Genomic DNA, 27,743 nt, shown 5'->3' on the forward strand with positions numbered 1-27,743 from the left:
CGTCTAGCAGTACAACCAGAGGCGGGAGGACATACAGATTCGGTCCTTCTCTGAAGACTCCAGAGAAGTTACCATATGAGAGGACCCCGGAGGAGAACGCCGAGATCGCGCGAGAAGAAGTGAGGAACTTCTTTGAAGGGGTGAAAGCAAAGAAACATCCACCTCCGGAGGAGAAGGTAGATCGGTTGAAAGTGAAGCGCACTCTGGCTGCCCTGACAAAACCACCGAAGTCTCCGCCGAAAGGAAACTATGACCGCATTATTGGAAAGGAATTTGCCGAAGCGGAGTGGTCGGGAAGTACTGTCAGTGATCAAAGGCTGAAAGAACGACGAGCTGGGAAACAAATTGCCCAGCTCGGCGAACAAGCGAAGCAATCGTGCCCCCCGCTCAAGGTGCCTAGCCACAATGTCGATAATGATCCGAGGATGGTGCCCGGTTATAGCAATCTTGCAGATTACCTGCCCAACGAAGTACATTATGAACCCATGGACATGCAGATACAAAGATACGAGTACGGGAAGCCTCTCGTCAAAGATGAAAGATCTCTATCAACGATGATGCGAAGATTGCATGATTGGTACTTGAAAATCTGCAGAGACGCTGGGGGGAGGAGTACTTTGTATGTGAAAGTTAAAAAGGAGCATGACCTCGTTGGAATTGATCTGTTGCCTGTTCCATTTGAGGAGTTCTATCAGTTTTTCAATCAATTGGCCCTCGATAAAACAACGGTCACCTGCTACTGTCTGTAAGTAGTACTACTTCTGTCATTAAGTTTCTCTATATAGCTTAGCTCTTTCATTGCATGTATTTATAATCATCCTAACTATATTATTCATATTGAAGATCGCCGAATTGAAGAAAAGACAAGTCGGTGATATTGGGTTCATTAACACATATCTCATAGATGCAACTGAGGTTAAACTTCATGCCGCAGCTACCGAGGCCAACTTGCTACGATCGTTCGTAATAAATGAAAACAAAGATATACTACTCTTTCCTTACAACTTCAAGTGAGTGTTACTATCTTGTGCGTATTCGGTTTCCCTTATATATTAGTCAAGGTTATAGTAATGTAATTGATGAGTTATGATGCGTGTGCAGTTTCCACTATATTCTCCTAGAGATTAAGCTTGAGCAGGGACTAGTAACCGTCTTAGACTCAAGACGAAAAGATCCCCAGGACTATGCAGACATGACTCAAATACTCGAGAAGTAAGTTAAATCGATCATTATCCACCATATCAGCAACTTTGTTCATTTCCTGATATATCAAGTAACTGTTTTCTTTGTCCGGCAGGGTTTGGAGAAAGTTCACCAGAAAAGCTCCGGGACTGCCGAAGGAGCTGCAATTTAGACACCCGAAAGTAAGTACTATAGTAGCATTTTAAGCGCATCTACTAGTCATTCAAGCGCTAGTTTCATCAATACCATTTGGCATTCTTGCTTATCAGTTTGATTAACCTCTATTTCTTGTAAAGTGGTTGTGGCAGGAACAAGGGAATGATTTCTGTGGATACTATGTTTGCGAGTCCATCCGCCACACGACCTGTGAGCGGGGCTACACTGAAGAACAATATGAAGTACGTAAATAACAACATTCACAATTTTATTTTATTACCATCATTTGTGTTGAGTTTCATTCATTCATATATATATGTATTGACCCCCTTCTTTAAATTAGATGTTTCGGAAGCGGGATGAACTCCTAGCACCAGCTCGCATGCGAGCAATTCAAGAGGAATTGGCGGCATTCTTTCTTGACCACGTGATCCCTGAAAACGGAGAATTCTATGTGGACCCTGAGTCCGTATGATTATATTTGTAAGAGATAATTATTGTATATATGTAGCCGGTAGTGTCAGATAGATATACGAGAACTTGCTGTTCGACCAATCTCTCGGAGAAGGAGAGGTGGTCGATATCACTTCTCTCTGTATGCATATATGTTCATGACGATCTTCTGTTTCCTTCGTTTGCTTACTAGCTAGCCAGCGTGTCTAGTCCTCTCTATACGTATGTATAGTACGTAGCGTCGACCAAGCACGGACATAAGAGAGGACACTTCTCTCTATTAATTATAGCTAGCTAACACAATATATGAAACACCTAAATTAACCCCCCAAAACCCCCAAACCCCCCCCCCTTCAAAAAAAACTAAAACCCCAGCCACAGAAATGCTGACACGTGGATACCTATTGGTCCCGGTTGGTGCCACCAACCGGGACCAAAGGGTCTCCTTCCTGGGCTCTGCGCACTGCCCATGTGGAGGCCCATCAGTCCCGGTTCTGGATTGAACCGGGACTAAAGGGTCGGGGCATTAGTACCGACACTTTAGTCCCGGTTCAGGAACCGGGACTGAACCGGGACTAAAGGCCCTTACGAACCGGGACTATAGGCCCTTTTTCTACCAGTGGTAAGGTTGGTTACAAAGAATGGAATTTACATATTCGACGCCAAGCTTGCCTTCCACACTAAGGAGAGTCCCATCCGGACACGGGTGCAGTCTTTGGTCTCCGTATCTTCACAGCCCATCAGTCCAGCCGATGGCTAACAAGTCGGACGCCTGAGGACCCCTTAGTCCAAGACTCCCTCACCCCCAAGCCCAATCCGAATTGGGTGGGGGGCTGCCCCCCTTCCTTCCCCCTCTCTCCCCTTCCTTCCTCTCCTAATCCAACTACGGAAGGGGGGGGGAATCCTACTCCCATACTCCCGATGGGAGTAGGGCTCCCCTTGGGCGTGCCATAGAGGGGCCGGCCCTCCCCCTCCACTCCTTTATATACGGGGGAGGGGGCGCCCCATAGACACACAAGTTGATTGTTTAGCTGTGCGGTGCCCCCCTCCACAGATTTCCACCTCGGTCATATCGTTAAAGTGCTTAGGCGAAGCCCTGCACCGGTAGCTTCATCATCACCATCATCACGCCGTCGTGCTGACGAAACTCTCCCTCGACACTTAGCTGGATCTAGAGTTCACGGGACGTCACCGAGCTGAACGTGTGCAGATCGTGGAGGTGTCGTACCTTCGGAGCTAGGATCGGTCCGATCGTGAAGAAGTACGACTACATCAACTGCGTTGTCATAACACTTCCGCTTACGGTCTACGAGGGTATGTGGACAACAATCTTCCCCTCTCGTTGCTATGCATCACCTAGATGGATCTTACGTGTGCGTAGGAAAATTTTGAAATTACTGCGTTCCCCTACAGTGGCATCAGAGCCAGGTCTATGCGTAGATGTTATATGCATGAGTAGAACACAAAGGAGTTGTGGGCGTGGGTATATACATATTGCTTGCCGTCACTAGTTGATTCTTGATTCAGCGGTATTGTTGGATGAAGCGGCTCAGATCGACATTACGCGTACGCTTGTGCGAGACTGGTTCTACCGATGTGCTTCGCACACAGGTGGCTGGAGACTGCCAGTTTCTCCAACTTTAGTTGAATCGGATTCAATGAACAGGGTTCTTTCTGAAGATCAAAAAGCAATCACTATACCGTGTTGTGGTTTTTGATGCGTAGGTAAGAACTATTGTTGCTCAGCCCGTAGCAGCCACGTAAAACTTGCAATAACAAAGTAGAGGACGTCTAATTTGTTTTTGCAGGGCATGTTGTGATGTGATATGGTCAAGACATGATGCTAAATTTTATTGTATGAGATGATCATGTTTTGTAACAAAGTTATCGGCAACTGGCAGGAGCCATATGGTTGTCACTTTATTGTATGAAATGCAATCGCCATGTAATTGCTTTACTTTATAACTAAGCGGTAGCGATAGTCCTAGAAGCAATAGTTGGAGAGACGACAACGATGCTTCGATGGAGATCAAGGTGTCAAGCCGGTGATGATGGTGATCATGATGGTACTTTGGAGATGAAGATCAAAGGCACAAGATGATGATGGCCATATCATATCACTTATATTGATTACATGTGATGTTTATCCTTTATGCATCTTATTTTGCTTAGTTTGATGGTAGCATTATAAGATGATCTCTCACTAAATTTCAAGGTATAAGTGTTCTCCCTGAGTATGCATCGATGCTACAGTTCATCGTGCCGAGACACCACGTGATGATCGGGTGTGATAAGCTCTACGTTCACATACAATGGGTGCAAGCCAGTTTTGCACACACTGAATACTCGGGTTAAACTTGACGAGCCTAGCATATGCAGATATGGCCTCGGAACACTGAGACCGAAAGGTCGAGTGTGAATCATATAGTAGATATGATCAACATAGTAATGTTCACCATTGAAAACTACTCCATTTCACATAATGATCAGACATGGTTTAGTTGATATGGATCATGTGATCACTTAGATGATTAGAGGGATGTCTATCTTAGTGGGAGTTCTTAAGTAATTTTATTAATTGAACTTTAATTTATCATGAACTTAGTACCTGATAGTATTTTGCATGTCTATGTTGTTCTAGATAGATGGCCCGTGCTATTGTTCCGTTGAATTTTAATGCGTTCCTAGAGAAAGCTAAGTTGAAAGATGATGGAGCAACACCATATGTTATGAACGTTTGGCAGAGCAAAGCTGATAACTACTCGATAGTTCAGTGCGCCATGCTTTACGGCTTAGAACCGGGACTTCAACGATGTTTTGAACGTCATGGAGCATATGAGATGTTCCAGGAGTTGAAGTTAATATTTCAAGAAAATGCCCAGATTGAGATATATGAAGTCTCCAATAAGTTCTACAGCTGCAAAATGGAGGAGAATAGTTTTGTCAGTGAACATATACTCAGAATGTCTGGATACCACAACCACTTGACTCAGTAGGGAGTTAATCTTCCTGATGATAGTGTCATTGACAGAGTTCTTCAATCACTGCCACCAAGCTACAAGAGCTTCGTGATGAACTATAATATGCAAGGGATGGATAAGGCGATTCCCGAGCTCTTCGCAATGCTAAAGGTTGCGGAGGTAGAAATCAAGAAGGAGCATCAAGTGTTGATGGTCAACAAGTCCACCAGTTTCAAGAAAAAGGGTAAAGGGAAGAAGGGGAACTTCAAGAAGAATGGCAAGCAAGTTGCTGCTCAAGTGAAGAAGCCCAAGTCTGGACCTAAGCCTGAGACTGAGTGCTTCTACTGCAAAGGGACTGGTCACTAGAAGCGGAACTGCCCCAAGTATTTGGCGGAGAAGAAGGATGGCAAAGTGAAAGGTATATTTGATATACATGTTATTGATGTGTACCTTACTAATGCTCGCAGTAGCGCCTGGGTATTTGATACTCGTTCTGTTGGTAATATTAGCAACTCGAAACAGGAGCTATGGATTAAGCGAAGATTGGCTAAGGACGAGGTGACGATGCGCGTGGGAAATGGTTCCAAAGTCGATGTGATCGCCGTCGGCACACTACCTCCACATCTACCTTCAGGATTAGTTTTAGACCTAAATAATTGTTATTTCGTACCAGCGTTGAGCATGAACATTATATCTAGATCTTGTTTAATGCGAGACAGTTATTCATTTAAATCGGAGAATAATGGTTGTTCTATTTATATGAGTAATATCTTTTATGGTCATGCATCCTTGATGAGTGGTCTGTTTTTACTAAATCTTTATAGTAGTGATACACATGTTCATAGTATTGAAGCCAAAAGATATAAGTTTAATAATGATAGTGCAACTTATTTGTTGCACTGCCGTTTAGTCATATTGGTGTAAAGAATTTCAGAGTGAAGTGGAAAATCATCGTAACAAGAAAATTAAGTTTCTACAATCTGCTCGTGGAGGATAATATTTGAGTTACGAGTTTGGTCTTCATTTGAAACAATGCGGAATAGTTCCGCAACTCACGCCACCTGGAACACCACAACATAATGGTGTGTCCGATCATCGTAACCGCACTTTATTAGATATAGTGCAATCTATGATGTCTCTCACTGATTTACCGCTATCGTTTTGGGGTTATGCTTTGGAGACAGCTACATTCATGTTAAATAGGGCACCACCAAAATCCGTTGAGACGACACCTTATGAACTGTGGTTTGGCAAGAATCCCAAGTTGTCATTTCTTAAAGTTTGGGGCTGGGATGCTTATGTGAAAAAGCTTCAAGCTGATAAGCTCGTACCCAAATCGGAGAAATGTGTCTTCATAGGATACCCAAAGGAGACTATTGGGTACACCTTCTATCACAGATCCGAAGGCAAGATATTTGTTGCTAAGAATGGATCCTTTCTAGAGAACGAGTTTCTCTCGAAAGAAGTGAGTGGGAGGAAAGTAGAACTTGACGAGGTAATTGTACCTACTCCATTATTGGAAAATAATTCATCATAGAAATTAGTTCCAGTGATTCCTACACTAGTAAGTGAGGCAACTAATGATGATGATCATGAAACTTTTGATCAAGTTACTACCGAACCTGATAGGTCAACCAGAATAAGGTCCGCACCAGAGTGGTACGGTAATCCTGTTCTGGAGGTCATGTTACTTGACCATGATGAACCTACGAACTATGAGGAAGCGATGATGAGCCCAGATTCCGCAAAATGGCTTGAGGCCATGAAATCTGAGATGGGATCCATGTATGAGAACAAAGTGCGGACTTTGGTTGACTTGCCTGTTGATCGGTAGGCCATAGAGAATAAATTGTTCTTCAAGAACAAGATTGACACTGATGGTAATGTTACTGTCTACAAAGCTCGACTTGTTGCAAAAGGTTTTCGACAAGTTCAAGGAGTTGACTATGATGAGACCTTCTCACTCGCAGCGATTCTTAAGTCCGTCCGAATCATGTTAGCAATTGCCGCATTTTATGATTATGAAATTTAGCAATTGGATGTCAAAACTGCATTCCTTAACGGATATCTTAAACAAGAGTTGTATATGATGCAACCAGAAGGTTTTTTCGATCCAAAAGGTGCTAACAAAGTGTGTAAGCTCCAGCGATCCATTTATGGACTATTGCAAGCTTCTCAGAGTTGGAATATACGCTTTGATAGTGTGATCAAAGCATATGGTTTTATACAGACTTTTGGAGAAGCCTCTATTTACAAGAAAGTTAGTCGGAGCTCTATAGCATTTCTAATATTATATGTAGATGATATATTGTTGATCGGAAATGATACTGAATTTATGAATAGCATAAAAGGATACTTGAATAAGATGTTTTCAATGGAAGACCTCGGTGAAGCTGCTTATATATTGGGCATCAAGATCTATAGAGATGTATCAAGACGCTAAATTGGACTTTCACAAAGCACATACCTTGATAAAGTTTTGAAGAAATTCAAAATGGATCAAGCAAAGAAAGGGTTCTTGCCTGTGTTACAAGGTGTGAAGTTGAATCAGACTCAATGCCGACCACTGCAAAAGATAGAGAGAAAATGAAAGTCATTCCCTATGCTTCAGCCATAGGTTCTATCATGTATGCAATGCCGTGTACCAGACCTGATGTGTGCCTTTCTATTAGTATAGTAGGGAGGTACCAAAGTAATCCAGGAGTGGATCACTGGACAGCGGTCAAGAACATCCTGAAATACCTAAAAAGGACTAAGGATATGTTTCTCATTTATGGATGTGACAAAGAGCTCGTTGTAAATGGTTACGTCGATGCAAGCTTTCACACTGATCCGGATGACTCTAAGTCACAAACCGGATACGTATCTTTATTGAATGGTGGAGCTGTCAGTTGGTGCAGTTCCAAGCAGAGTGTCGTGGCGGGATCTACGTGTGAAGCGGAGTACATAGCTACTTCGGAAGCAGCAAATGAAGGAGCCTGGATGAAGGAGTTAATATCCGATCTAGGTGTAATACCTAGTGCATCGGGTCCAATGAAAATCTTTTGTGACAATACTGGTGCAATTGCCTTGGCAAAGGAATCCAGATTTCACAAGAGAACCAAGCACATCAAGAGACGCTTCAATTCCATCCGCGATCAAGTCAAGGAGGGAGACATAGAGATTTGCAAGACAAACACGGATCTGAATGTTCCAAACCCATTTACTAAGCCTCTCTCACGAGCAAAACATGATCAACACCAAGACTCCATTGGTGTTAGAATCATTACAATGTAATCTAGATTATTGACTCTAGTGCAAGTGGGAGACTGAAAGAAATATGCCCTAGAGGCAATAATGAAGTTGTTATTTATATTTCCTTATATCATGATAAATGTTTATTATTCATCCTAGAATTGTATTAACCGGAAACTTATTGCCTATATGAATACATAGACAAACAAAGTTTCACTAGTATGCCTCTACTTGACTAGCTCGTTAATCACAGATGGTTATGTTTCCTAACCATAGACATGAGTTATCATTTGATTTACGGGATCACATCATTAGAGAATGCTATGATTGACTATGACTATGAGATTATGAAACTCCCTAATACAGGAGGAACACTTAGTGTGCTATCAAACGTCACAACGTAACTGGGTGACTATAAAGATGCTCTACAGGTGTCTCCGATGGTGTTTGTTGAGTTGGCATAGATCGAGAATAGGATTTGTCACTCCGTGTATCGGAGAGGTATCTCTGGGCCCTCTCGGTAATGCACATCACTATAAGCCTTGCAAGCAATGTAACTAATGAGTTAGTTACAGGATGTAGCATTACGGAATGAGTAAAGAGACTTGCCGGTAATGAGATTGAACTAGGTATTTAGATACCGAAGATCAAATCTCGGGAAAGTAACATGCCGCTCACAAAGGGAACAACGTATGTTGTTATGCGGTTTGACCGATAAAGATCTTCATAGAATATGTAGGAACCAATATGAGCATCTAGGTTTAGCTATTGGTTATTGACCGGAGATGAGTATCGGTCATGTCTACATAGTTCTCCAACCCGTAGGGTCCGCATGCTTAACGTTCGGCGACGATCGGTATTATGAGTTTATGTGTTTTAATGTACCGAAGGTAGTTCGGAGTCCCGGATATGATCACGGACATGACGAAGAGTCTCAGAATGATCGAGACATAAAGATCGATATATTGGAAGCCTATGTTTGGACATTGGAATGGTTTCGGATGAGTTCGGGCATATACCAGAGTACCGAGAGGTTACCGGAACCCCCCGGGAAGTATATGGTCCTTATTGGGCCATAGTGGGAGAGAGGAGAAGGGAGCCTACGAGGGGGCACCCCCAAGCCCAATCCGAATTGGGTGGGGCCGGCCCCCTTTCCTTCCCCCTCTCTCCCCCATCCTTCCTCTCCTAATCCAACTAGGGAGGGGGGGGGGAATCCTACTCCCGGTGAGAGTAGGACTCCCCTTGGGAGCGCCTTAGAGGGGCCGGCCCTCCCCCTCCTCCACTCCTTTATATACGGGGAGGGGGCACCCCATAGACACACAAGTTGATTGTTTAGCCGTGTGCGGTGCCCCCCTCCACTGATTTCCACCTCGGTCATACCGTTACAGTGTTTAGACGAAGCCCTGCGCCGGTAGATTCATCATCACCGTCATCATGCCGTCGTGATGAAGAAACTCTCCCTCAACACTCAGCTGGATCTAGAGTTCACGGGACGTCACCGAGCTGAACGTGTGCAGATCGCGGAGGTGCCGTACCTTCGGTGCTAGGATCGGTCAGATCGTGAAGACGTACGACTACATCAATTGCATTGTCATAACGCTTCTGCTTACGGTCTACGAGGGTACGTGGACAACACTCTTCCCCCTCTTGTTGCTATGCGTCACCTAGATGGATCTTGCGTGTGCGTAGGAAAATTTTGAAATTACTACATTCCCCTACACAAACACACCGCAAAAGAGTTACATCATATGGATCTCCAAGAGACCATTATATTGAGAATCAAGAGAGAGAGATATGAAGCCATCTAGCTACTAACTACGGACCCGAAGGTCTACAAAGAACTACTCATGCATCATCACAGAGGCACCAATGGAAGTGGTGAACCCCTCCGTGATGGTGTCTAGATTGGATCTGGTGGTTCTGGACTCTTCGGCGGATAGGTGAATACTTCGTCGACTCCCCTAGGGTTTTTGGAATATTGGGGTATTTATAGAGCAAAGAGGCGGTCCGAGGGGCACCCGAGGTGGGCACAACCCACCAGGGCACTGCTAGGACTCCTGGCGCGCCCTGGTAGGTTGTCCCCTCCTCGGAACTCCCCCCAGGTGCAACCATGGCCCACCATCTTCCTTCTGGTCCATAAAAAATCTCTGTAAAGTTTCGTGGCATTTGGACCCCATTTGATATTGATTTTCTGCGATGTAAAAACATGGAAAAACAGCAACTGGCACTTGGCACTATGTCAATAGGTTAGTACCAAAAAATGACATAAAATGACTATAAAATGATTATAAAACATCATTGATAATAAAACATCACGGAATAATCAAAAATTATAGATACGTTGGAGACGTATCAGCATCCCCAAGCTTAACTCCTACTCGTCCTCGAGTAGGTAAGTGATGAAAATAGAATTTTTGATGTGGAGTGTTGTTCATCATGTCATATCATATTCTTTTCTTTGTAGCACAGACATTTGGACTTTTACGTGATTCAATGCAATAGTCTAGTTTTGACATAATAATTTAGATACTCAAGCATATCAACAAGCAACCATGTCTTTCAAAATATCAACTCTAAAATAAGTTATCCCTTGCCCATCATGCTCAAACATTGATCCATTCATGAAACACACTCGAATATTAACTACACCCAATACTTAAGCATGATCATATTGCCTCCTAGTTGGTGCTTTTATAAGAGAGGATGGAGACTCAAAATAAAAGTTGCATAAAGTAAAACATAGGCCCTTGGTAGAGGGAAGTTGCGATTTGTAGAGGTGCCAGAGCTCAAAGCGAAAAACTTAGAGATAAAAACATTTTGAGAGGTGTATCCATCCCACCAACGAAAATGACTTAGAGTTCCCAATACTTTCCATGCATAGACTTATCATAGGAGGTTCCCAAACAGAAAATAAAGTTTATTCCTTGTTCCACCATAACTTTCACTTTCCATGGCTAACCGTATCCACAGGTGCCGTCCATACCAACATAAAGTAAATTCATTTGTTTTTGCATTTCGGGACTAGGCATCCCTAATACCTTTGCCTTACTCTCGTGCAATGACAAGTGAATAAACACTCATCTTGAGAATAACACACCTAGCATGGAAAATATTAGCCACCCCTCACTGCTCCGCGGGTGAAACAAACACACAAAAGAGAAGTTTATTTTGAAAATTAGAGATGGCACATGCGCTTAGAACAGCAAAAGAATACCGCATATAGGTAGATAAAGTGGACTCATGTGGCAAAACTGGTTTAAGGTTTTTGGATGCACAAGTAGTGATCATACTTAGTGCAAAATGAAGGCTAACAAAAGATTGGGAAGCGACCAACTAAGAAACAAGTAATCTCATAAACAAGCATTAAGCATAATTAACACCGAATAATGCACCACAAATAGGATATAATTTCATTGCATAATTATTGACTTTCGTGCTTGCATAGGGAATCACAAACCTTAACACCAATATTCTTACTAAAGCATAATTACTCATCAACATCACTCACATATCACATCATCATATCTCAAAACTATTACTAACAATCAAGATTATTTTTTCCAATGATCTTCATGAAAGTTTTTATTATACTCTTCTTGGATATCTATCACTTTGGAACTAATTTTCATATGTTGCTTTTGATAAGCTCAAACACATACTACCTCCGTTCCTAAATATAAGTCTTTGAAGAGATTCCACTATGAACCACATACGGATGTATGTAGATGCATTTTAGAGTGGAGATTCATTCATTTTGCTCCATATGTAGTCCATAGTGGAATCTCTATAAAGACTTATATTTAGGAACTGAGGGAGTATAAGTGAAGATCATGAGCATAATTTTCTGTCTCTCAAATTAATTTAAGTGAAGCAAGAGAAAAATTCTTGAAAATTTTACTAACTCCCAAATAAATCTAAGTGAAGAACGAGAGCATTTCTTCAAAAATAACAAAGCACACCGTGCTCCAAAAGAAATAAGTGAAGCACTAGAGCAAGTCCATTGCTCATAAAAAAAACTTAAGTGAAGCATAGAGAGCAATTCTAACAAGTCAAGATATAATTTTGGCTCTCTCAAATAGGTGTATCCAGCAAGGATTGATGACTTAAAACACAAAATAAAACAAGCAAAGACACATATCATACAAGAGCTCCAAGCAAAACACATATCATGTGACGAATAAAAATATAGTCTCGAGTAAAATACCGATAGTTGTTGGAAGAAAGCGGGGATGCCACTCGGGGGCATCCCCAAGCTTGGTTGGTTGCTCATTCTTGGATAATAGCTTGGGATGCCGGGGCATCCCCAAGCTTAGGCTCTTACATCCTTCCTTCATCCATCGTAAGATAACCCAAAACTTGAAAACTTCAATCACACAAAACACAACAAAGCCTTCATGAGATCTGTTAGTATAAGAATAATAAATCACTACTATAAGTGCTGAATCAAACCAACTCATATTTTGTTTTTGTATTATATCTATAGTATTCCAACTTTTCTATGGCAAAAACTCATCAAAGAAAACCATAGAGCCATCAAAATAAGCACACAACATAGAGAAATCATAATCTGTCAAAACAGAACAGTCTGTAGCAATCTGACTATTTCGATATTCTGTAACTTAAAAAACTCTAAAAAATTAGGATGACCTGAGAAATTTGTATATTGATCTACTGCAATTGGAATGGGTATTTTATGGCTCTCTGGTAAAAAAACTAAAATTAATTTCATGAGCGTAAACGTTTCTATTTTTTCAGCAAGATCAAACAACTATCACCCAAGAAGATCCTAAAGGCTTTACTTGGCACAAACACTAATTAAAACACAAAAAACACAATCATAACAGTAGCATAATTGTGCTAACACACAAAAACAGGAAGCAAAAATAAAAAATAAAATTTATTCATTGGGTTTCCTCCCAACAAGCGCTATAGTTTTACGCCCTTAGCTAGGCATAAAACAAGGATCTAAGTTTTGTCATCTTTGGTTCGAGATCCATAAGATGCCCTCATGATTGATCCATAAGGTGGATTAATTCTAGTTCTAGTAAAGTGTTCCATACCCTTCCTCAAAAGAAATTGGAACTTCATATTGCCGTCTTTCATATCAATCACGGCACCGATAGTGCATAAAAATGACCATACAAGAATAATTGGACAATACGGATTGCAATCAATACCAAGAACAATAAAATCTATGGGCACATAATTCCTATTTGCAAGAATAAGAACATCATTAATTCTTCAATATCGGTAAGACCAAGCACATCACATAAATATTTTGGAACTGTAGAAACACTAGCACCCAAGTCACACAAAGCAAAACACTCATAATTCTTAATCTTGACTTTGATAGTAGGTTCCCATTCATCATGCAATTTTCCAGGAATTGAAACTTCTAATAAGCAATATGTTTAGTAAAAGCTTTATTTTCTTCATAAGCATGGGGTGAATTTACCATGGATTGCAACAAAGAAATACAATCAATCAAAGTGCAACTATCATAATTAAAGTATTTGTAATCCAAAAGAGTGTGTACATCACTAGCTAAAGTTTTGACCTCTCCAAACCCACTTTCATCAATTTTCTCAACAAGATTTTTACCCTCCGAAATATTGGGACGCCCTCTACCTAAAGTTGACTCTTCTTCAGTCCCTTTTTAATCAATCTTAACTTTACTAAAGAAATAATCGATAGAAGAAACACCAATCATTTTAATATCTTCGTCACTTTTGCGAAAGGAATCACTAGAAAATGCTTTTTCTAAAAAATCACTTTTAGCTCTAAGCATTGCGGTTCTTTTCTTACTTTCACCCATAGAAACAAAAAGAGCTTTAATTGATTCATCTACTTTAGGCACACAAATTTTCATCTTGAGATTTTCCACATCATTCTAGACAAATCATCAATCTTACTCAACTTTTCTTTTATGGAAGTGTTGAAAAGTTTTTGTGTGTTGATAAATTCTTTAATATTATTCTCAAGATCAGAGGTGTTCCTATTATTATTATAAGATTGATTTCCATAGGAATTAACATAATTATTAGAGGAATTACTAGGAAAAGGCCTAGGATTAAAATTACCTCTATAAGCATTGTTGTTGAAATTATTGCGAGAAATAAAATTCACATCAATGGCATCACTATGTTGCTGAATTAAAGTAGACAAAGGCTTATCATTAAGATCAATAGGAGCACTTCTACTAGCAACCAATTTCAACTTTTTCACTCAAAGAAAAAATTTCTTCAACCGAATTAATTTTTTTACTAGTAGGAGGCCTTTCAGTATGCCATTGCGAATAATTTGCCATGATATTGTCAAGCAATTTGGTGACTTCAACCAAAGTAATTTCCGTAAAAGTACCATCCGTGGCAGAATATAAAAGATTACGAGAGACAAAATTCAACCCCACATAAATTTTTTGTATGATCATCCAAAGATTTAACCCATGAGTTGGGCAATTCCTTAGCATCATTTTAATCCTTTCCCAAGATTGTACAACATGCTCATGTTCAAGTTGCTTGAGATTCATGACCTGGGTTCTAAGGGAAATAATTTTTACGGGAAAAAAATACTTAGTGATAAAAGCATCTTTGCATTATTCCAAGAATCGATACTATGGCGAGGCAAAGAAGAGAACCAAATTTTACAGAATCATGCAAAGAGAACAAAAATAATTTCATCTTGACCACATCATTGTCCACATCTTTTTTCTTTTGCATATCACATAATTCTACGAAGGTATTAAGATGGGAAACGGCATCCTCATTAGGAGTACCGGAAAATTGGTCTTTCATAAAAAGATTCACCAAAGGAGTATTAATATCGCAAGTCTCTGCACTAGTGGCGGGAGGAGCAAGCGGAGTGCCAATAAAATCATTGTTGTTGGTATTTGAGAAATCAAATAACTTGGTGTTCTCTTGAGTCATGGTGACCACACAACAAGATTGCACTCAATATAGATCAGGCAAGAAAACGGCAAACGGAAAAAGAGAGGCGAATAAAATGGCAAATTTTTGTGAAGTGGGGGAGAGGAAAACGAGAGGCAAATGGAAAATAATGTAAATTGCGAGGAGATGAGATTTGTGATTAGGAACCTGGTATATGTTGAAGATCCTGCCCAGCAACGGCGCCAGAAATTCCTTTTGATGTCGCTTGAAGCTACGTCAGTATTTCCCCAAAGAGGAAGGGATGATGCAGCACAGCGGCAGTAGGTATTTCCCTCAGATATGAAACCAAGGTTATCGAACCAGTAGGAGAACCAAGCAACACAATGTAAACAGCTCTTGCACACAAATAACAACCACTCGCAAGCCGACATGTTAAAGGGGTCGTCAATCCCTTTCGGGTAACGGTGCTAGAAATGGTGCGTGGACGGGAGATAAATTTGTGATAGATATAATAGATCACAAATAAAATAAAGTGCAGCAAAGTATTTTTTATTTTTGGTTTAATAGATCTTAAAATAAATGCAAGAGAAACATAGATCGCAAAGGCAAATATATGTGAAAGAAGACCTGGGGCCGCAGGTTTCACTAGTGGCTTCTCTCGAGAAAAATAGGAAACAGTGGGTAAACAAATTACTGTTGGGCAATTGATAGAACCTCAAATAATCATGATGATATCCAGGCAATGATCATTACATAGACATCACGTCCAAGATTAGTAGACCGACTCCTGCCTGCATCTACTACTATTACTCCACACATCGACCGCTATCCAGCATGCATCTTGTGTATTAAGTTCATGGAAAAACGGAGTAATGCAATAAGAACGATGACATGATGTAGACGAGATTCATTTATCTATGGCGGTAGATATAGATCCCATCTTTTTATCCTTAGTAGCAATGATGCATACATGTCGGTTCCCTTTCTGTCACTGGGATCAAGCACCGTAAGATCGAACCCACTACCGGGCACCTCTTCCCATTGCAAGATAAATAGATCAAGTTGGTCAAACAAAACCCAAATATTGGAGAAGAAATACGAGGCTATAAGAGATCATGCATAAAAGAGACAAAAAACTCAAATACTTTCATGGATATAAAAAGATATATCTGATCATAAACTCAAAGTTCATCGATCCCAACAAACACACCGCAAAAGAGTTACATCATATGGATCTCCAAGAGACCATTGTATTGAGAATCACGAGAGAGAGAGAGAGAGGGAGAGAGAGATGAAGCCATCTAGCTACTAACTACGGACCCGAAGGTCTATAAAGAACTACTCACGCATCATTGGTGAGGCACCAATGGAAGTGATGAACCACTCCGTGATGGTGTCTAGATTGGATCTCGTGGTTCTAGACTCTGCGTCGGCTAGATGAATATTTCGTCGACTCCCCTAGGGTTTCTGGAATATTCGGGTATTTATAGAGTAAAGAGGCGGTCCGGGGGGCACCCAAGGTGGGCACAACCCACCAAGGCGCGCCTGGGCCTCCTGGCGCGCCCTGGTGGGTTGTCCCCTCCTTGGGACGCCCCCAGGTGCAACCAGGGCCCAACATCTTCCTTCTGGTCCATAAAAAGTCTCCGTAAAGTTTCGTGGCATTTGGACTCCGTTTGATATTGATTTTCTGCGATGTAAAAAACATGGATAAAACAACAACTGGCACTTGGCACTATGTCAATAGGTTAGTACCAAAAAATGATATAAAATGACTACAAAATGATTATAAAACATCCAAGATTGATAATAAAATAGCATGAAACAATAAAAAATTATAGATACGTTGGAGACATATCATATGGACTTTTAGTTCATCTGTACCTTCAAGCAAGAAAACTTGAGAAAGAAAGAAAGGTACTATTAGTGATCGATCACTCATCCCTTATAGGATAACCTCATGGTGCTCATCTTTGGCTTCACTTGGCAAAGTATTATGGCACGGGTGAACACACTGAAACATGGGTGCATCTGGAGAGTGGGTGATGGACATAAAATCAATAGGTGGGATGACCCATGGATTCCTGGCAACCGGATCATATTAGAAGTAAATGACTTGATTAATCCTAGTACTAAGCCGTGGGATGAGTAAGTGGAGAGGCAAACCTTGTGGCAGGTGTATGTTCACCGAATCTTTAGCAATACCACCTCCAAATTATGATATGGTTGACTTTGTTGCATGGGGTATGACAAAAAATTTAGGCTTTCTATAAAATTATCATATTATGTTGAGTGGGATCACATATTTGGGTGCAACCTATGTCAACCAAATAGACAAGAAACAATGCAGGTCAGAAGTGTGTGGCAATTAATTTGGTGTTTGGACTGTCCGACAAAGGTAAAAAGATTTGTATGGAAAACTCTTCATGGAACTTTACCTTGTGGCGTTAATGTTTCAAACAGGCATAGTAAGGTATCACCACAATGCTCTGCTTGCATAACAGGGGCTGATACTACTTTTACTAGCATTGTTTCAGTGTTCAACAACTATTTCAAATCTGGAATGAACTTTGGTTGGATGACATTATTAGTAATGCATGTCTAACTGATAGAGCAAGAGAATGTGTGCTGGAGGAGACATTTGTGCTAGGGCAATGGAATGTGCATGAAATAATAGTTATCACTTGTTGGTATCTATGGTGGGAGAGAAAGAAGCTCCGCCATGGCAAAATAATTCAAAAATGCAGGGAACTGGAAAATTGACTTCTGTTACAATGTGCTATCTGCTGAAGCTACTGCGTTGAGAACTTGAGATATGGTCTTTTCCTAGCACAAACAATCGGTTGCAACATGGTTATTGTCAATTCAAATAATATTGAGTTTATCAGTATGATGAATGAAAGAGGGCGATCTGCAGGTTCAGCGGCAACAATCTTTGATGATTACTAACATATCGCGTGCAACTTCCCTTATATCTCATTTGCGCACTGTCTTAGGATGGTTAATTATGTTGCTCATGAATTAGTAAATTTGGCCCAGGGTCCGTCTTGTAATAGTTTTTTTGTTGACCATCCTAGTGAGCTCGACCGTACCTCTCTTATTAATTAAGTGATATAACCTTGGTTGAATCATAAATAAAGAGAGCGATATGATTTAAAGAAAACGACAGTTCCTCCTACTGATTCAGTCATTAGGGAATGTTGCTTCATCTATGACATGCTTTCTTGTTCTTGCCTCGAGGTGTGGCGAAGACTTTGAAGTTTTTATCACTTATGCCACTAGTTGTATCCCACTACTTAATTTTGCCATTAGAAGTTTTCACTACTAAAAAATGCCATCAATCCGTGAGATTCTTGCTCAAAAATACCATTAGATATCTAAAAAATGCCATCGTGCCATTAGATGTTTGTTCAAAAAATGCCATTAGACCCATATGTTATATGACAAAAATAAGGCTAGACCCATATGTCAGTTCTCACTATCTCACAATGATAAGTATGGCCCCACTTGTCAGGAGTAAGCAAGCGAATAATTTTACAGGAAAATAAAAACATTGTTGGGATCAAGTGGACCCCACACTTTATTGTAGTGAGATAGAGGGAGAGCTGGCATGTTGGTTCATAGGTATTTATGCCATTATAACATCAAAAAAGAGATTTGAGATCACAATAATGATGTCCAATGGCATTTTTGAGCATGTGTCTAACAAAGCGATGGCATTATTAAGTAGTTGAAAATCCTAGTAGCAAAACTGAGTAGTGGAACACAACTGATGGCATAAATGATAAAAACCCTTGAATTTTCAGCAAAAATATTTCTCATTTCTTTCTCGCAAAAGAGGTAGATAAATTTGCTTTGTTGTGATCCACTCGGTGATTTGCATAAGCCAAAGGGGAACGATTTTTATTTTGGTTTCACACAGGTGAATTGATTTTAATTTGGTTTTGAGGGGAAGCAGAAAAGGTAGACAAATCCACGGCCGAAGTTTTTTTTAGTAGATATTTTCCTGGGGATTCTTTTTTGAGACAATGATAGAGTCCACAACACAGCGTGGGCTTCAAAAGTCCATCCAGCCCAAGAGACCACAGCGTCAGTTTCATCCCGCATCCCGCATCCCGCCATGTCAGTTACCCCCGCACCGCAGTCTAGTGCTGGCACCCCACTTCAGTTTCAGTTTGAACACCCCCGCACCGCATCGCTCGATCCCGCATCGGCGACGAGAGGACGAGAGATGCCGGCCAGCAGCCACCGGCCATCGCCGGCGTCTCCCCTGGAGGACGACAACCTGCTACCCCAGATCCTCCTCCGCCTTCCTCCGGATCCCTCCTCGCTCCCGCGCGCATCCCTCGCTTGCACGCGCTGGCGCGACCACGTCGCCGACCCGGGATTCCGCCGCCGCTTCCGCCTCCACCACCGCCGCAACCCTCCCCTCCTCGGCTTCTTCGACGGATGCGGAAGCCTGGACTTCCACCCGACGCTGGAGGCCCCCGATCGCGTCGCTCCCGAGTGCTTCTCCCTGAAGCGCGACGAGGGCGACGGCATTCGCAGGCCGCTCGGATGCCGCCACGGACTGGTGCTCCTCTTAGTCCTGAAGCCTCTCCAGGTAATCGTGTGGGACCCCGTCACCGGCGACCAGCACCGCCTCGATGTTCCCCAAGGGCTCACGACGAATGAGTGCTATGAGAGCGTGATCAACGGGGCGGTGCTCCGCGCTGCTGCCGGAGACGCCGAGCACTTCAAGGTGGTCATGGTGGCCGCAGACGGCGACGGAGTAGAAAACCGACGAGCAGTCGCCTGCGTCTACCTGTGTTTTGATTTTCGGTTTGAGCTTTTTTTCGCCCTAGGCCGAGATGGCCGAATTTCGGCCATTTTCAAAAATTTCGGCTGAAATTTGACCAAATTTTGGCTGTAGTTTGACTTAAATTTGACCAAAATTTGCTAAATTTGAGCAATTTCGGCCTAAATATACTTTTCGCCTCCGGCCGAGATGGCCGAAATTCGGCCGAAATACACATTTTGCGGTCGAAAATCAAAACACAGGCGTCTACTCGTCGGAGACCGGCGCATGGGGAGGGTTCGTCACAGCACCCATTCCATACGATGCTGATGCTCATGCGAGCGGTTTATTTTGGAGGTTTTCCACCAGCATTTACATTGATCATGCTATGTTGGCTGGAGACTCCCTTTACTGGCAGCTTATTGGGAATTTTGAAGGAATTCTCCAATTTGATTTGAAGAGGCAGAGCCTGTCTGTAATGTCGGTGCCGGTGCCAATCTATAGCAAGGGCAACTGCTTCAAGCTTATGCGGGCCGAGGGTGGTGGTGGGATAGGATTCCTCTTCATGTCGAATTCGGACTACATTGCCCAGTTATGGAGGAGGAAGACCGATTCCGATGGTGTTGCTTCATGGGTGATTGCAAGATCTATCGAACTTGACAAGGTACTTTCGCTCAATTCAGAGAAGGGGGAGAACATGAGGATAGTAGGGTTTGCAGAGGACAACAACGTGGTACTCCTGGATATGCTGAGTGGATTCTTTATGATCCAACTCGACTCGCTGCGGTTCAAGAAGCTTCCCCGAACCAAGGCGGTGTCCTCCCTTCATGATTTCTCCCTTCATGCATTCGAAAGCGTCTACATTGCTGGTACGTCATATATATCTTGCTTCACACCATATGTATATAAGTATAAAAGAAGAAAGTTAGTTTTACTCCCTCCGTTCGGAATAATTGTCGCAGAAATGGATGTATCTAGATGTGTTTTAGTTGTAGATACATCCATATCCGAGACAAGTAATTCCGAACGGAGGGAGTAGATAATTGGTTGATGGAAATACTATTGAAGTGGTCTCGTTTTTTTCTAAAAAGGAGGATGACCCCCGGCCTTTGCATCTGGGCGATGCATACGGCCACTTTATTAATTGTTCTCACAAGACTTTACAAAGTCATACAACAGTAATACTAAAGCCGCCGTCTAAGCAACAAACTGTCGCTACACCTATCCAGTTGAAGAAGGGGCGCGGATAGTCTGGGCCTAATACCAAACAGACATCGCAACCAAGCCTAACATCTAAGACCTGAGACCCCAACCTAGCCATTTGTCGGGTCTGAGGCACACACTGGTTCGACGTGCTCTCAGAGACCGCCGCCGTCAACTACCACCGCTCCATCTTCAGAACTGTACTGTTGAAGTGGTCTTGTAACAGTACTTCTTTCTCATTCAGTAAAAAAAACAGTACTTCTTTCTTTTGCTGCTTGATGGCATCTTCAAAATATTGTGATGATGTGCTTCGCGGTTCTCCAGTTTCGATTCTTGCATATGGTGGCCTTCTATATATAATAATAATTATGACATGGGAAGTAGTACGTACTCCCTCCATATTCGAAAGGAAGCGCGGGAAAACCCCCCGCCTGTTTTGTGGGAAAGAAGGGCGCATGAGGGTTATTAATGTTGTATGGACGAAACTGGCTCGCATTGAATCCCCACTTACACCGTTCGCCATGTTGAAACCGGCTCGCATTTAATCCCTCCGTATAAACCCATCGTCCCTTTGTCTTCCTCCTACACACGTGTCACACAATCTGCCCGTGAGAAACAGAGGCCCACTTTCCCTTCTTAATCGCCGCGCTCAGTTTTAAATGTGAAAAGAAATCGATACAACAATTTCGTTGCCAGGTGGTGGGCTCATTATTTCTGTGATTTTCGTGGTTCAAGTCAGACCTAGCAAATTGTATTTATCACTTTACTATATGAAATATCCATGCAATAAAACAAGTCAAAGTTCTAAGTTCTGCTAGCTCGGCCCTTGTACAGTTTCGCTTTAGTTTTCTCTTCTTCTCTTCGGTTTTGTTTCCTTTTTGCATTTTCTTTTTGTTTTTCTGAGTTTCAGCCTTTTGCATTTTTGCGTCATCTTGACGTTTCATTCTAATGCACAACGACACACATTTGGGTGAGTGTTCGAGAAAAAAAACAATAGATACCTTTTCTTTTCTTTTTTTGCGAAGAAAAACAATGGATCGGATACCTACTTTTCCCTACTAGTCAAGTCAGGATATTTGCCTGCGACAGCTGCCGAATTGTTTTGTTCTGAAACCAGTGAAAAATAGCACGTTTACTAGTTATGGCTAGCTTGTTTTTAGACGAGAGTCCAGCAATTTAAGGATTTTGATTTCTAGTAGATCTCCCATGTTGTTGCGCGGACAGGGCTTGTAGATCAAGTTGGCAGGGTGTGTGTTACGCTATATCATGGCCTCATGGGCAGGCTTTGGCCATGGAAGGAGTTGAATTTGGAGTTCAGTAGAAAGCCAGAAAATGCGACAATTGTTGGGTGGCACCAAATCCTTTGCTTATTACTTTCCTGAGAGGTGAACAGTGAGTTGCTAGTTTCAAGATTGATCTAATCAATCTGGGTGTCAGCTTCAGTTTCTTGCTTCTTGCTTGATCCAAAGTGTCTGCTGCCACTATAGTTCATCGTTGCTTCGTTGAGTACTGCAAATGATTGAGCGTCAACACTTTTGCATTAGCTTGTCTCACTAGTTCGTGCCTCATCACAAGAATTGTATAAAATAGCTGCAGTTTTTCCTCAAGATAAGATAATACAGTTGGAAATTGAAGACAACTACACGAAAACTAGCTTGTACCAACTGAAATATCAAACATGTAGGATTTATTAGGTTGATTGTAATATTTTTTCCAATTATGGCATGGAATGATCTGAAAAATTATGGATACCCTTGTCTCTTCTAACCAGCTTATAGTTTGACTGTGCATCTTCATTTTGACAGTAGTAATCAGTTTATACTATTTTTGGAATGTTCATTAACTTCGAAAGTAGATATGCTTTATTTATGTATCCCTAATGGTGTATCAATATTGATTCCTTTTTTGAACTATAATTAGTTATCTAAATATCTTTTTAATGCTTCCTCGTATCTATTTGGATTTGCATTGGAATGTCATTGGTTGTTCTCCTTCTTATGCTTGCAGAAACAAGCATTGGTGGTACACATGATGGAGCTGATCTTCTGCACAATACATAAGATGATTGTCCGGTCAGATATGCTATGTGATGTACCAGTTGAACATGTAAGCTTATCTTCTGCATGTATGTTGAGTTATCTGAACTATTCTTAAAAAATAAATCGCTTTGATTTTTACCGTCATTTCACAAGTACTCCCTCTGCAAACTTTTATAAGATCGTTTAGATCACTCTTTTATAAGATCGTTTAGATCACTACTCAAGTGATCTAAACGATCTTATAAAAGTTTACAGAGGGAGAGTGATCTAATATAGAGGGAGTACCAAATTGCAAGTGAGGACTCTTTTAAGATTTTCTCTACAACTCTTTGCTTAGCTCTTCCCACCTGGCGACCTTCTATCATGCTTTGCCAGGCTAAATATTTAATCTTTTCTCCAAGCTCCGCTTTCTCATTCCTTCCTCATCAACCCTTCATTCTCTTCCTGATGCCTTTTAATTATTGATCTTCCAAGTTCCTACTGGTACTGGGTGGGCTCTTCCCCCTCTAGCCCCTCCAGTGATTAGTGAATGGTGACTTGGGACCGTTACGCATTCCCTATGTGTGGAGATGACCGTGCCTGCTCAGATATGAGAATGCTTTCGTGCTAGGTAGTAGCAAATGCAATACAAACCCTCTGTTGTGCTTCTAGGATATATTGCTGGTTTACTTCTACTCATTGCTGTATTGCCTTTGACTTCTGTTTTCTGTGGTGAAAGTATTGCTTGATGACGTAGAAAGTAAAAAATAACAAACATTTTGGACCGAAGAAAGATCTCAGTTATAGACTTATAGTCTGCATGATCTCAGTTATATGTACTCTAAGAAATTGACAAAATCAATTTGTTACCGACTAGCTAGTTGTACATTCCTAAAAAGTATGCCTTAGAGCTAGAAACCTGCTATCCTACTCCAGGAGCCTCTACACACCAAATGTACTGCTACTACACTACATATTGCCTTTTTTTGTTCTCTGTTTTAAGTGTTGATTTTGTCTAATAAGTGTGCTGGTTTGACCCTGGAGCTTATGACACAATTTCCGCAATTGTGAAGCCAATGTTTTCCGGTTGAGTCATAAAACAATTAGCAGAATAATCCTAACAACTTTTCCTGAATGAGCAGTACAAGTTTTTATGTTTACTGATGAGATATTACGTGCTACACAGGTATCTGCAATTACATTCTGGTGGCTGAGATGCAAAAATGGGTATCAAGTGTAGTTTCTTCCATTTGTATGCTGGACGGAGATCGAACCTCTATGTAGCAGCATGCACTGTTCAGCTCTGAACTCTGAAGTGAACTTTCTTGCATATGATTGTCTTTCATGTTGTATCAGCATGGTGGGATTTGGACATCAGATTTTGTGCCTGTGTGCGTTTGTTAAATTTCTACCTAGTTCCGAGCTTAGTGTTTGGAATCTTAATTCGCTTAGTTGTGACTGATGAATGTTCGAATTAATGAAACTGCCTATTGCTTTCTTTGCGATGTAGCATTTCTACCGAGATTGGTATCACTTGCTTGTTGCATTTCTACCTAGATTGATTATCTTTCGTCTTGCAGACTTTATACTAGGAGTAGTATTTAGCAAAGCTGTGAGTAGCCGCCTGCGAATTCGTACCTACAGACAGCCTATAGGACATTAGCTCAAGTGCCGCCGTTGCGTTTCTCATTGTTCCAAGGTTATCTGTTTTCTACTGACAATAGCTCAAATATATGACTTTAATGCAACTGATGCTCTGCTGTCTCCGCGCTGGAGAAGGCCACTGATGCCTACCTCGTCCGCCTCTTTGAGGACACAAACCTCTGTGCCATCCATGCCAAGCGCGTCACCATCATGCCCAAGGACAACCTGCTTGCCCGCCGCATCTCTGGCGAGAGAGCCTAGGTTGCTTCCCGCCTCGATGGTGTCTGATCTGGAGGTGTAGACTAGAGGTGTGTTAGTTTCTTCTTATTAGCCTGTGGTGGTAAAGTCCTAGTTTGTCGTGGCCATCTTGTTATGATCATCAATCGGAAGAGATTGAATTGGACTGAATCATATGTACGCCATTCATGTTCATCAGATCCTAATCAATTGCTAAATAAGTCTTTGCTGATACTCCTTAAGCCCAGTCCCTCTGTCAACTTAATTCACTACATGTCTTGTCCTCTACCAAATTCTGTTAATTCACTACATGTCGTGTCCTCTACCAAATTCTACTGTAACCCCACTAACAAATTTCAAATGCTTGGCACATATTCTGTTGGAAAAAATTGTTTTGAAATGACAGAACGCACTGAGAACTCCATTGTCCTCTGTAACACTATGCTCCCTACTTTTAAAGAGCCCACATTCAATTGAGGTTAACAATTGAGATTGAGTCACCTGATTTTGACAAGGTCAACAATTTCTCAAAGCTATCTCATTTAATTCTTTTTATATTATACACCATGCTTCCTAATTTTTAAGGTCTCAGAATTAATTGAGGTCTTCAATGGTTCAGCCCGATTTTGACCGGGTCAACATGTTTTCAAGGGCCCTCCCATTCAATTATTTTAATTCTCTCTGTTCCCGTTTTGACGCTCTTTTATTTTATTTTTTTGAGACAATCTTGTGAAGTTTTTATTTCCGTTTATGGGTCCCGATAACTGCCACACGTGTGGTGTATCGGGTAGTTGTGCCACACGTCTCGTGTGGCATGGACAGCAACCAGCCCACACGCCTACGTGTGGGCAAAACAACTAATGCCCACACACATCTTTTTTTCCCTCCTGAATCCTCTCACACGCGTGCGTGTGGGCGAAGTTGATAACGCTCACACGCCCGTATGTCAGGCCTCGTACCCTTCTGGTCCTGCACGCGACGCTTGACGCCCACCGCGTGCCCGCAGTTGCCATGGTCCAGACCCTCGTCCATGTTCGTTTATCTGCAGTTGCCATGTCGCTGAACTACAGTTGCCATGTCGGACAACTGCAGTTGCCATGGTTGCTCAACTGCAGTTGCCATTTATGGTCTGATCTAATGTAGTTGTCATGATTTCATAACTTTAGGAGTTGCCACATACTAACACTAGGCAGTTGAGAGAGTTGCCATGTGCTCACAAGCATGCTAGGGCAGTTGCCATGTAAAAAGGAAGAGTTGCCATCTGCTTACGTGCACGTTAGGGCAGTTGCCATGTACGTGCACGTTGGGGCAGTTGCCATGTACCATGCAAAAACACATGGCAACTCGGTAAAAGATAGTTGCCATCTGCTTACGTGCACACTAGGCAGTTGCCGTGTACCCTGCAAAAACACATGGCAACTCGAGTAAAAAAAGAGAGTTGCCACCTGCTTATAAAGCACAATAGAGGCAGTTGCCATGTGCGCTGCAAAAACACATGGCAACTAGCAGCTTACATGTGGGAGAGGAGACGGGCGTGTGGGCGAGATAGCAAATGCCCACACACCAGCCCTTGTGCTTGACTGAAAACTGGTGTGTGGGTGAACTGCTAAACGCCCACACACCAGCCCCTCCGTGTGGTAAAACGGATGTGTGGGCGAACTATGTCACACACCATACACACGCCTTGTCCTACGTGGCACAGAAAATCAGCGAGATTGTGTCATGATTCGTGCATATAGTACTGGACGGTGATGGATGCGTGTGGTCAAGATGGTCAATGCCCACACGTGTGGGCGTTAACATTTCCGTTTATTTAACTCGTATAGACGATGTGTTCGACAGGTAGTTTGTTGATAGTTTGCTTTTTCTTTCCTGGCAATTGCCATCACAATGGTAGCCAGCTTCTTCAAGACGATACACAAACGAAATACGTAGGGGTGGACTCTGGCGTGTGAACCTTGTCATGGATGATTCAGGTCGAAACCAAAACATATATATATATATATATATATATATATATATATATATATATATATAGACACACACACACTATAGCTAGTAATACTTAATTACTTACCTTGGGTCAAAACCAAAACATCTTTTATCGCCATTTGCCTGGAGTCACCATGATGAATTTTGCCCAAGCCCTGCCCGACAGCAAAGAAAATGAATAAAGGGGTTATTAAATAGTTGATATCAGGAAATGACGAACTAATTAAATAGGCCGAGATATAGTTAATAATGATTGAAAGTACCTGCCGACTATCCCTTCACGATGGCGAAGTCACTTTCTTCCTTAAGTAGTGAGTCCAATACTTCAACTGTTCCTTTATCAACTTTAATGACTAAAAAGATCTAGTGGAAACTACATGCACACACATTTGCATGTATTAATTAAGCGGGCATGTGCACAACACTAATCAACTAGCCTAAACCCTATACACTTAATTATTAACATCTAGCTAGCTAGTAAGCAAAAACAGAATTTGTAGTACAAGACAGTGTGACTCACAGGAAGTTATAAGGAAGTAGTATATCTTCATTGCTATTTAGGTGCTTGAAGAACTCTAGCATTCTTTCCTCTAAACTTGCTCGACAATTTGGAATATTCCATGTGTACTCATTAACAATATTTGGGTCAATGAACCCAATGCCATAGTGTCCAAATTTTTTCATTTCATACATCTTCATCCTGCATAATGCCACAGAAAAGAATATAGTGAGGATAATTATAGGTAATGACTGATCAAAATGATCACTACAGCTAGCTTGAGACTTAAATTACAGAAAGAAATCACTTACAGACAATAGCCACTGACGAGAGATTTGTCGAGTGTGTCTTGATTGTATAACTGAAATAGTTTTGAATACTCAACGGATAGAGCTTTCTCATGGAAGTAATGCTCCTCCTTGACATTCACCATGAGGGACTCCCGATTGGAAATCTTGGTAATGTTCATGTACCACCGATGCAATTCATACATTCTCGTTGGGA

At 41.7% G+C, this 27,743-nt stretch overlaps 1 protein-coding gene across 1 annotated transcript; it reads left to right on the forward strand.

Annotated features, from left to right (window-relative positions):
• Positions 1-19,100: 19,100 nt before the first annotated feature.
• On the forward strand, positions 19,101-22,909 carry LOC147963877 (uncharacterized). Its single transcript, XM_087528313.1, has 3 exons — positions 19,101-19,665; positions 19,910-20,515; positions 22,857-22,909. Exons 1-3 carry the CDS (start codon positions 19,101-19,103, stop codon positions 22,907-22,909), a joined length of 1,224 nt encoding a protein of 407 aa, XP_087384439.1.
• Positions 22,910-27,743: the final 4,834 nt, after the last annotated feature.

The sequence above is a fragment of the Triticum urartu genome, chromosome 6A, assembly GCF_056163025.1.
Source record: "Triticum urartu cultivar PI428250 chromosome 6A, HENAU_Tu73, whole genome shotgun sequence".
Taxonomy (NCBI): domain Eukaryota; kingdom Viridiplantae; phylum Streptophyta; class Magnoliopsida; order Poales; family Poaceae; genus Triticum; species Triticum urartu.

Coding starts and splice junctions, on each gene's coding strand:
- LOC147963877 (XM_087528313.1), top strand. CDS start 19,101: ATGCCGGCCAGCAGCCACCGGCCATCGCCGGCGTCTCCCCTGGAGGAC. Junction 19,666..19,909: donor AAACCGACGAGCAGTCGCCT/GCGTCTACCTGT, acceptor ATCAAAACACAG/GCGTCTACTCGTCGGAGACC. Junction 20,516..22,856: donor CGAAAGCGTCTACATTGCTG/GTACGTCATATA, acceptor TTATGCTTGCAG/AAACAAGCATTGGTGGTACA.